This window comes from Mesoplodon bidens (assembly GCF_964165515.1).
Source record: "Mesoplodon bidens genome assembly, chromosome: 4".
Classification (NCBI taxonomy): Eukaryota; Metazoa; Chordata; class Mammalia; order Artiodactyla; family Ziphiidae; genus Mesoplodon; species Mesoplodon bidens.
In genome coordinates, this window is record NC_138160.1 from 6,013,976 (window position 1) to 6,025,027 (window position 11,052).

The following is an 11,052-nucleotide window of genomic DNA, read 5'->3' on the forward strand; positions in this document are numbered from 1 at the left end:
CGTCTCCATAAATGACAGCTCCTTTAACGGAGATGGATCCTGATCTGATGGTGAGATGGGCCCTCGGGCTGGAACGCCCCCAGCTGCTCACGGCGGTGGGCGCTGTGCACTTCCTGGCGCCCGATCCGGCTGTGCTGGGGGATCTGGAGGGCGTTTCAGGGCTGGAGGCCCATGTGGGAAAGGCTCACGTGAGAGGACCACGTGGCTGGGTAGCGGCTCCCACGGCAGCCTTTCTGTTTCAGGGAACGACGTGGGCCGGAGCTCCTACGGGGCCATGCAGGTGAAGCAGGTGTTCGACTACGCCTACATCGTTCTCAGCCACGCCGTGTCGCCGCTCGCCAGGTCCTATCCCAACAGAGATTCCGAAAGGTAGCCCCGTCCTGGGTGCTGCAGTCTCTGCAGCACCGGCGCCCTGGCCTCTGTCGTTTGTTGATGGGTGTGCCACCCTGTCTTGGGAGAACTGGGAAATACTGGTAAAGGAGGGCCTTTCAGGAGTTCAGGATGGTCATCGTGGTCAAGGGTGGAAAATTTTTTATTTAGGGAGTTAACATTTTCTCAGGGTGTTCGTTTTGGGGAGGTCATTTCTGGCTTTTAAAGCTGTGGCACGTGGTGCTTTTTCTCAGGCCATCTTCAAGATGTGGGTGCATAGCTCTGAGGGACACGTCCACCCCCCGCCCCGGCCCCTTCCTGCACACTTGTCCCCCATTCCCCGTTTTGAGTGCGCACTCTCGTGGTGTATGCTTTGATTGGCGATGAGTAATATTTCTGAGCCCAGATGCTGCTGTGGTGGAGGTGGAGGGACTGGGGGGGGAGTGGGGGGTGGGAGAGGGGAGTTGAGAGGGAGGCTGAGGTGATGGCCACCAGTGGTCACTGCAGCAGGACCGCCACCTCCATCCTCGGCCGGTGATGGAGAAAGCGGACTCTGAGGCCTGGCCCCAACGGTGGTGGCCCAGGGCTCTGCGGCCTCTGTCCACTCAGCGTTTGCAGGCAGAGCTTTGGGCCCGTGCTGGGCTCTCGGCTGTCTCGCCCGAGCGCTGGGAAACGGGACCCCTGTGGTCACTGGGGCTGGAGAGGGCGGGCTTCCCTAATCGGCCCTGGGCTTCAGCGGTCTTTTGTAGATAGATGTAGGTCCAAGGATTTCTGCCTCAGAGCACCCACTTTTTCTGTACTGTGATCGCAAAGTATGTTTGGGCTCACACCCCGGAAGTCATACAGATCTGTAAAATTAGTTCAGCTCTTTGCCCACCTTTCACTTAGTGAGGTTCTGTGTTAAAATGTAAAGTAGCTTCTGGGAGGGACTGTTGACTGCCCGTGTCCTCCTGCTGCAGCACCTTAGGGAGGATCATCAAGGTGACCCAGGAGGTGATCGACTACCGGGCGTGGATCAAGGAGAAGTGGGGCAGCCGGGCCCACGCGCTGCCAGACGCTGGTGAGAGGCCGCCCCGGGCCGCTGCCGCGCCGCCTGACCCGTCGGTGCGGCAGTGTCTCTTTGTCCCTTGGTGGTAAACTGTTCACTCTAAAGACACCTCGCTTTCTGTGAGAGTTTCACTTAAAACTGTTAGGGTTAGGCCAGTGCTGTCCAGTAGAAATAACGTGCGCGCCACACGTGCAGTTCTAAAGCTCCTAGTAACTGCATTGCCAGCGTGGAAAGAAGCAGGTGAAATTAATTTTGATAATATATTTTATATTTTATATTTTATAATATATTTTATTCAACTTCTAGTATTCAGAATATTAACATTTGAACAGAGTTAACTGAGATTTTTTTTTTTTGGTACTGCGTCCTTGAAATCCAGTGTGTTTTAATACCTAGAACACATCCTGATCAGGGTTTGTGCAATTTCCAGATGAAACTGTACATCCACGTTGTTCCAGGCCTATTTAAATGTTCTCCAGTGACTGAAGTGTAATTTAAAAACTTAATCGAAACGAAGTAAACTAGAAATGCAGTTCGTCAGGCCCCTGAGCAGCGTTTAAGGTGCCTGACAGCTCCATCTTCCCTCCGCAGACGACAGGATTAAGACCACCGAGCGGGCGGGCGCGTGCGATGGGGAGCAGCCTCCGCGCCGGAACCCCGAGTCGCCCTGCGGCCCGCGCCTGGCCCTGTCCCTGCCCAGCCCCCAGCTCCTGTCCTCTGGCTCGTCGGCCTCCTCTGTGTCCTCGCTCTCCGGAAGCGACATCGTGAGTGTGTCTGCTGGGGGCGTGTGTGTGTGGAAAACATCCGCAGCAGTGAGTTTAAACTCTGCCCCCCTCGCTTTATCGCTTGCTCTGTGTGCCCGAGGCCACCCTGCGTGCGCGCCCAGCGGGCCCCGCTGTGCCGAGAACCTCAGGTGGCGGGCACGTGGCCCCTCGGGAGCGGTGGGCCCGCGCGGCGCAGCTGCCGTGGGTCGTGTCTCACCCACTTACTGGGAGATAAGACCTTGCAGTCTGGGCATCTCTTCTGCATTTCCTTTACGTTCTTCTTCGGTTACGTTCATCTGCCCAGGTCTTATGACTCGGGGGAGACCTGGGCAGACTGGGGCTGCCCGTGTCCCAGGACCCTGGGGGCTCACCCTTGGCCGCTCCCGTCGATGTGAGGGGCACGGGCCTCGGGTGCAGCCGTCCTCTTGTCACCCACAGGATTCGGACACGCCCCCCTGCCCGACGCCCAGCGTGCGCCAGTTCAGCCTGCAGGCGCCTGCCCCTCTGCCGGCCAGCCTGCCCGCCGCCCTGCCCGTGCCGAGCGGCAGACCTCAGTCAGCCACGCCCAGGACGCTGGTCATGGCAACTAACACCCAGGTACGTGGCTGGTGACGGCCCCGGGACCAGCTCCCAGCTGCTGCCTGCGCTGTAGGACTGGCTGATACGGTAGAACTTAGAGAAGCAACTTTATAAAAGGCTTTGGAAGGTCCACTTCTGTCCTGTAGGAAATTCTCATCTTCTGTGGGCGGATAGGATGTAATTGATGTTCGAGGGATGTCCTTACAGTTGAGGCCCGCCAGGCCCTGTGCTTGCAGCGAGGGGACTCTTGGTTCCCGGGCACCGAGGTGGCTTTTCTGCAGATTATGTCGGCGCCCAGCGTGAGGCCACCGCCCTGGGGCCGTGCTGAGAGAGGGACTCTGCTGCCGTCCCCGGGCAGAGACGGACGCCGTCCTTGCTTTCCCCCAGATTCTCAGTGTTTATACTCTTACTAAGTTCTGATATAAACTTTGACTTCTCCACGTTATCCATTAGGCAGTATTTGTAGGTTTTTTTCTATTTGAATATGTCCTCTTTTAAAAAATTTAGACAAAGTTAGAGCGTAAAAGTTAATTTTAAATATTTTAAATTTGTACCTACTTCCCAAATGTACATCAATTACACGTATATAAAACCCGTCACGTTAATTTACTTCTAAAGTAGAGCCAGTTTCTACAGTGTGGGGTATAATCTGAGCGTAAAGCAACGCGGATGAGTGCGAATGTATTGCCGAGTTCCTCTGCGTTGCTTGGCTCTCCGTCCAGGCAGGGCGTTACTCAGGACACGCCTCAGGCCGCGGGGACTGAGGGCAGCGGGCCCAGGATGCGTGGTGGCGGCCATCAGCATAGCACCCCAGAAACCTTCAGTTGCTGCGTAAGCGTGAAACGAAGAGGCAGGTGCCTGCACTGTGAAAGTAAACTCTGGCACCAGTGGTGGATCTGGCTCTAACCTTCCCTTGGGCTCGGCTCCCTCGAGAGCTGCGTGCCGATCGACACTGCCCGTGCTCTTCCTCCAGGATGCCGGGCATGTCGGGGGGATGGTCAGGACCACATGCTGGGCCTGGGCCCATCTGTCACCCGCACGGACAGTGAGTGAGGCAGGAGCTAAGGCCATTCAAGTTTTAAGACGAGGCTCAAAGCCCGCTTTCTCATTGTATTCCCAAACTTCACACATTCCTTGCAGTGGGGTAACTAAGGGAAATCCCACTCGAAAACCTCACGTGTACAGTCTCCCCTGCCCGCTCGGGGTGCAGTGGGGACTTAGAGCTGGGGCTGCGAAGCCGTCAGAGGTCCCGGGAGTGGGCTCTTCCCGGGGCCTCGTGCCCCTGGGGGCGCAGAGCCCGCATGGAGGAGAGGCCCCGGGTGTGCTCAGGCCCTGGGTGGGGGGAGGTGTGAGGAAGGGGCACGTGAGTGCCCTGCAGCTCCCGAGCGCAGCCCTGAGGCCCCAGCTCCTGCTGCAGCTGCTGCCCTGGTGACCACGGGCACTCTCCAGAGGGCTTTGGGGCAAATGCGTCCAATTCTAAGACGAGAGCAGTGAGGCTGCTGGAAGTGGGTGGAGGGGCTCCCGCCAGCACCTCTGCGCCGTGACGGGCCGGTGATGCAAAGACGGAAGCGCTGGGGACTCCGGTGAGAGCGGGGAGGGTGGCCACCCCGTGTGCGGGCCTTCACTCGGGCCAGCCTCCCGCCTGTCACCTGCCTTGCTGAGGGCTCTTTCCGGAGACCAGGGGGGACAGTTACTTTGATGACTGTAATGTTTTTGAATTGTTTGGTCTTCAGTGAATATTAAAACCTCACGACTTGGGTGACTGGACATACTTCACATCGTCTTGCTGTTTCAGAGTGTGGAATGTGTCCGATTCAAAACAAAATGTTGTAGTCGGGCATCCAACTAAGGAGCCTGTTTGCACATGGCACCCTCGTCGGCGCCCATGGTAAGAACGGGCTGCTTTAGCCTGTGTCACGTTGTTGCCTCACGGATGTCTCCGGTCGTTCTCTCCCAGACCAGGTTTACTATACCTCCACCAACGCTCGGGGTGGCCCCTGTGCCCTGTAGACCAGCTGGCATCGAAGGAGCTCCGGCGCTGAAAGCTGTCCACCACGTGTCTTCCCCGGCCGTCCCGTCTGCGCCCCCCAATGCGCTCTCCAGCCCTCACCTGTATCACAAGGTACGGGTCCATCCGCCCGGGTCCTGGGTTCCCAACAAGCAGGTTTGTGATAGCCCGGCGCTTAACGCCTCCACCAGAGAGGGAATTCCACAGAGAGTCTTTTTTTTTTCCTTCTCTGATCATTCAGCTTCATGTTTGCTTTTCCTTGTATAGCAAACAACACTTTACAAGTGTTAAGAAATTATTTTAAAATTTCATATAGTTTAATTCATCATGCATCTCTTTTTTCTGTTGCATTTGTTAGCATAAAAATGATGTTTGAAGGGAAGAATATTTTGATTTCCCATTTTTCTCTCAATTCACACGCTAAAAGAACTTTGGTTTTCAAGAAGCAGATGATGAAACCAGGAACGATCAGGCCCATGAGCAGTGTCTTCCCACAGTTTCACTCCCTCCCCGTTCTTTGCCATGGGTGCCCTGGGCAGAGGGCTTGGCAGGGCCTGCGTGCGATTGGTTTTCTAGTGAGCGTGGGAGTCCCTGTGAATGCGTTTGTCAATTGCCCTGTTTCTGCTCTAAGTCCAGATCCCACATGTTAGAAACTTGGTATCAGGAAGACAGGTCGTTGTTAAGGTGCCAGGATGTTGGAAAGAACCACGACCGAGTCCAGGCAATGGGGGTCGGGGTGCGAGGTCCGAAGGCCGACGCGCCCAGGCTGACGGCGCTTGTCTGCCTCCGCTCTGGTCAGCGCTCTCTGTTGCTTGTCTAATCACATTTGCCAGTAAGTTTTGATCCCTGAGGGTTGGCTCTTTGGACCTATGTCACTGAGCCCTGCTGATCTTTTTTGTTTAGAGTTAACTAATAGAACGTTCCTTCCTGGATTTATCCATCCTGTCGCTACCTGGCTTGCTACGCTGATCTGTTAGAAATACTCAGGATGAAATTACAGCTTTGCAAAGGGCAAAAGCACTCTTGCTTAATAGCATTTTGGCTTTCCTTCTTAACCCCCTTCTGCTGGTTTTGCTCTGAAACCTTCCTGAGACCAGCCGTGTCTTCCCTGGTGTGCTGTGCGTGGGGCTTGGCGGCCTGGGAGCAGCCTGCACACTCCCCACTGACGTGGACCCCACTCGTGTGTTTCCAGAATGTCATGGTCAAAGTCTGGGGGAGAAAGTGACAGGGACCCTCTTATTTCTGCGGATGCGTAGAAGAAGCTAGAAATGAGGTTCTAGACGTGTTTGGATGTGAACGCGTGTGGTTTGAAATAGGCCCACAGTTCTCGTGCTGCCGAAGCTCTGGGGTAGGGGTAGTTCTCCGCCTCTGGAGGTAGCGACAGGAGTCCCTGGGAGGTGTGAGCGGAGGCCCGCTGTCGGTCCCGTCGCGTCTGGGGTCCCGTGCACACGTGCAGTGGGCCACTGTGCGCAGCCTGCAGCCCTCCCCGTGGGCCCGCCGCCCTTCAGAACCCCCAGTGGGGTCGTGTCTCCTGCTCGCTCGGGCTCCCAGCCCACGGAGGCGGCGGGTCTCCACATGGGCCCTGTCCAACCCTGTGTCCCTCTCGGTCCCCTCAGCAGCACAGCGGCATGAAACTGTCCATGAAGGGCTCCCACAGCCACGGCCAAGGCGGCAGCTACAGCGCGGTGGGCAGCGGAGGCGTGCGGCCTCCCGTGGGCAACCGGGGGCACCACCAGTATAACCGCGCCGGCTGGAGGAGGAGAAAACACACACACACGAGGGACAGCCTGCCCGTCAGTCTCAGCAGATAATACTCCTGGTGGCGCCACCCGGCCCACGCCTCCCAGACTGGAGCCGGGTGGCCTCGGCGCCCCCGGGACCTGAGACCAGCACCCAGCACGTCGGCCGGGCCCCCGGCGCCCTCGGCTGCTCGCTCTGCATGTTCCTGTGCGGTGGCCACGTCCGTCCTGAGGAGCGGCTCCCGTGCTCGTCTGTGGAGCCTTACTGGACGTGGACGCTGCCTTCTGCCTTCCCAGGAGTCTCCCTTCAGTGCTGGAGCAGGTCTGGACCGGGAGCTGCGGGGACGGACGGGGCCTTGGCCTTTCTCGGTACCGTGTCTGTCCTTTGCGTTGGTACACTTCATTCCACGTCGTCAGAGCAACGGAGATCGAACCCCGTTATTTGCTGGGAGGTCCTCCTTGTTTTACTGCCCTCACATTTTGTTTCCAATTTCAGAACTGTTTTTCTATGTAAATATTGGAAATTTATGATTTGTGCAATAACTCAGATATTTTTTATTTAATTTCATATTTTCACATAAGTTATATTTAAGGGAGAAGGGAATTTTTTTAAACGAGCTTAGATCCTTTCCCGAGTTGCATTTTCTAAGTTGGGTTTATCCTGTCGGCTGGTTGTCTGATGAGTGTTGTGACAAGCACCGCGAATGAGGGGCTTTATTTTTATGTTCCTTCTTTTGGTCAGACGTGAGGCCTCTCAGTTCGTGGTGAAGGAGCTGAGTCCCCCCCCCGCCCCCGCCCCCCAGCGGGTTTCCGAGGGGGTTTGGCTCCAAAGCCTTCTGACCAGCTGCCCGCCGGCTCTGCCGTCCGGCCTGTCTGTTGTCTTGCTCTGACCGTGGAGTTTTAATGTTTTGGGTTTGGTTCTTTTAAACTAGACAACAGACCCAGCATTTAGAGTGCCAGAGTGTATAACTTTCTACGGGAAGAAAAGGTGGTCACATTATGAAATCTTAAGCAAATGTGAACTTTGAAACGCCTCAGTTTTAGTGACACAGCCTGTAAATGATGGGTCTGGTGAACAGCGTCACGGACAATGGTACCCAGTTTTAGGAATGTGGAGAAAGGAATTATGTTGATTCTATTGTGGAATCTGTAGCAGTATGCATTCGTTCTGTTAAGAGCAAATATAGGAGAAGCACTTGAGCTGCTCAGTGCGCTGTGGAGGGGTTTTTAACACATCACAGGAGAGCACAGCCCAGTGTCGGGCCCCGGAGCAGCTGGCGCCCGACTCGAGAAGCATACAGGTATACTATGCAAGTGTATTCTGCCATGACAGCCACTGTCTTTGTTACCCATTTTTGAACACTAATATACCCATCCTGCCTCACCCTGAGTTTTTGGAGCACCACAGGTGTCCTGGGAGTTAGGTGCCTCTTCTAGGTCATCCGACTCCCGTTTTTAAAATGGGAGTCCTGGCCCTGCTGACGCTACAGGTGGGATGGTCTTTGAAGTCCACTAGCAGAGAAGGTTGGGACGAGAAGCTTACTGCCGTGACCCCGGTGACATGCAGGAGCGGGGCGTCCTCAAGTGGGGTCTGAGTGTGGAGAGCTTCACCGCGTCTGCGGGCCCCCTGGAAGCAGGACTGGCCCCCGTGCGTTGAGAGCGGCCAGCCGCGCCTGCAGGGCTCCCTGGGAGGCGCCCAGAGCCGAGTAGCACACTTTGTCTGCAGTTCTTGATGATCGGAGGTTATCAAAAATATTTAAAGATATTTAAATCGTGAACCTATTGGTAAAGAAATATTTATAAAAACTGATCCGTAGGCCTGTACTAATCTCTACGCGTTAGCAATATTGACTATAACCCTCCTCCAAGGAAACGCTGCGGGGGACCGTGGGAGCGCCCTCGGGTGTGCCTCGGGACCCTCAGTCCCTGACCCGGGCGCCAGGCTCCAGCCCCGTCACGGTGAACCAATGAATTGGCCCGGACGCCTGTGGCCACGCGCCGCGGGCCTGACAACAGGATATCATGTTTCGATTTTTTGTGTGTGTGGACAACAATGTGGAAGCGAAAATTGACATATTTTTATGTAAAGTTTTTCTATTCTTTGATTTTTAATAAACTTTGGAAACCAGGAGGTGGCTGTGTTCGAGTGTGTTTTTCCTTGCGGGGTGGGCGGTGGCTCCTGCAGTTTACGTTCTTGACTTCTCTAAGTTCGGAGGGCGAGCCATCGTGTTAGCACCGGTTCGGTGAACTCAGAACCTGGTGAAGTTGCAGGCCGAGCGCAGGAGAACCAGACCTGCCCCAGGCTAGGCTGGCAGCGTGCGCCAAAGCCATGTGCGCGGTTTCTGACAAGCTGGTGGGACACTGTACTTAGGCTTCCCGACGACTCACCTGTTTCTTCCACGTCTGTCTCTCTTAGGTCAACGTTGTATCACTTCAAAATAACGCATTTTAAACCACCGAACATCACGGTGCAGCTTAATGTAGCTGATGATTAGGATTTATAAGGAAACGTATAATGTTTCTTACACCAGCGAGTGACTGAGCTGCTTGTCCCGGGCTGCGCGGCCCCTGCGAGTGGGCTGCTCCAGGACCTGGTCAGTAGAGCCTGGCGCGCTGTAAGGCTGGTGTCGTGGGTCCAGTGCTCCTTCGGGTCCTTCCACAAAAGGCTTCCGAAGGTGCTCTGGGCAGGTGCTGTCTGGAGATGCCAGGCCTGCTCCTCGGGCACCCATGTTCCAGTGAGGTTTCAGGAAACCTCTGAGAGCAGCCGACGCCATGTGGCCTCAGCAGGGCAGGATGCCAGGCTGGAGCTGAAGAGTGACGGGGGTGTTTTTCTTAACAGGACCACCTGGGGCGGCCTGGAGCGCGGGACCTGAGTGGCGCCAGGGAGCTGAGCGCATGGGGGCACAGCAGGAGGCCTGACGGCCGAGGCGGGTGCAGGAGCAGCCTAGGAGGGCGGTGGGCTGGGCGAGCTCCTGGAGGCCGCGAGGGGAGGTGGGAGGTTCTCCGTGCCACGGTGGCCACCTCTGGAGGATGGTGCTGGGACAGCCCAGGCGAGAGGGGATGGCTGCTCGGGGCACTGGACAGGCTGCAGTGCGGGTTTAGGATCTGGGGTCGGCCTGGAGGTGGAGCTGGTAAGGCCGCCTGGTGGATGGAGTGATGGGTGGGGGGGGCGGGGCGGAGGGGGTGCCCTCGGCCGCCTCGGGGTTTCTGCCCACAGCTTTCCACAGGAGCTCGGATGGCGTGACCGCAGATGCTCGAGGCTTCCCCGAGGAGCAGGGGCTGAACAGGCCAGTTGCACGGGGAGCCTGGAACCCGGGGGCGTGGAGACAGGTTACCTGAAGTGTAAGCAGGGCCTCGGGGAGCTCAGAGGGGAGGCGGTGCCTGTGCTGTCCCGGCGGGGCCCTGTGTCCTCCCGGGACTTGGCGAGCTGGCGTCGGCTGTCGTGAGGGCCCCACCGCAGCTCGGCCTCAGTGCGACCCTCTGCCCATCCAGCACGTTGTCTCAGGGCCCATCAGCGCTGACTCCCAGGCTTCCAGGTAAACCCCTCCCGGCCACGTCTCCAGGACTTCCCTTTTCATTTATTTGTTTGAGACTCGTGGCTTGTGGGATCTTAGTTCCCTGAGCAGGGATTGAACCTGGGCCCTCGGCAGTGAAAGCGTGGAGCCCTAACCACTGGACCGCCAGGGAATTCCCTCCAGGATTTCCTCTTTGAGTTGCTGCAGGGTCTCTCGTGCCCTCTCTCATCCCCGTTCGAGGTACCTGGCACATGGGCCCCAGAGAGCCTGTGTGCACGGTGGTGGCGACATTGGTAATCCAGACACGCGTACACATTTTTGTTTCAGTCACCTTGTGATGATTTTTTAAAACTTATTCTTTATTTTTCTAGTGAAGTGTAGTTGACTTACAATATTAGTTTCAGGTGTTCAGCCTAGTATTTCAATATTTTTGTAGCTTATCCTCCATTTAAAGTTGTTATGAAATATTGGCTACATTCACTCCCTGTGATGATTTGATGACACTTTGAGGAGGGTGTGATGTTTATCGTTACGCTTCAGAACTTGCAAAGCTCTTGCCAATCTTTAGGCGACTTAGATGACCAGAGCAAGCTGATTACAGTGGATAGTGGCTACCATGAAGCACAGAACCCCAAACACCCCACCCTTGGGGCTAATTCCCATTGGTTAAGAGCGACTCAAGAATAGGTGTCATTACTGTGTTTCCTTGGCTGCGTGAGGGCGGGGCAGTTCCCCAGCAGTTGAGGAGGGCACCTTGGCCACACCGGCTGGTGTCATTCGCTGTCAGTCTCCCAGCATCACGGGGTCCTGGAGAAGGACCAATTCGTGATTCACAGGCCCCAGAGTGAATTCTGGGCAAAATGGATAAACCCGGTGTTCGTTAGTGGGGTTTTCAGAAGGTAGGGCGAGCTCTGCCTTCAGTGGAGCCGCGTGCCAGCCCGGAGCACCTCAAGGTCTCCCGTGATCCCCCCCGAGACTGCTGACTTTAGGCTGAACCCCCTCGCCTCACACTGGTGTTGAGGGCCAGCCG

At 56.2% G+C, this 11,052-nt stretch overlaps 1 protein-coding gene across 2 annotated transcripts in view; it reads left to right on the forward strand.

The window, feature by feature from the left end:
- Positions 1-8,636, forward strand: part of TENT4A (terminal nucleotidyltransferase 4A) — a 44,355-nt gene extending 35,719 nt beyond the window's left edge. Inside the window, exons 8-13 of one of the 2 annotated variants that reach the window (XM_081230793.1) lie at positions 243-369; positions 1,329-1,429; positions 2,009-2,181; positions 2,620-2,778; positions 4,718-4,882; positions 6,385-8,636. In XM_081230793.1, coding sequence (XP_081086919.1) covers positions 243-369; positions 1,329-1,429; positions 2,009-2,181; positions 2,620-2,778; positions 4,718-4,882; positions 6,385-6,579 — 920 coding nt within the window. In that variant the 3' untranslated portion in view covers positions 6,580-8,636. The remainder of the gene's footprint in view (positions 1-242; positions 370-1,328; positions 1,430-2,008; positions 2,182-2,619; positions 2,779-4,717; positions 4,883-6,384) is intronic. The other variant, XM_081230794.1, reaches the window with a different exon arrangement.
- The last annotated feature ends 2,416 nt before the right edge of the window (positions 8,637-11,052 follow it).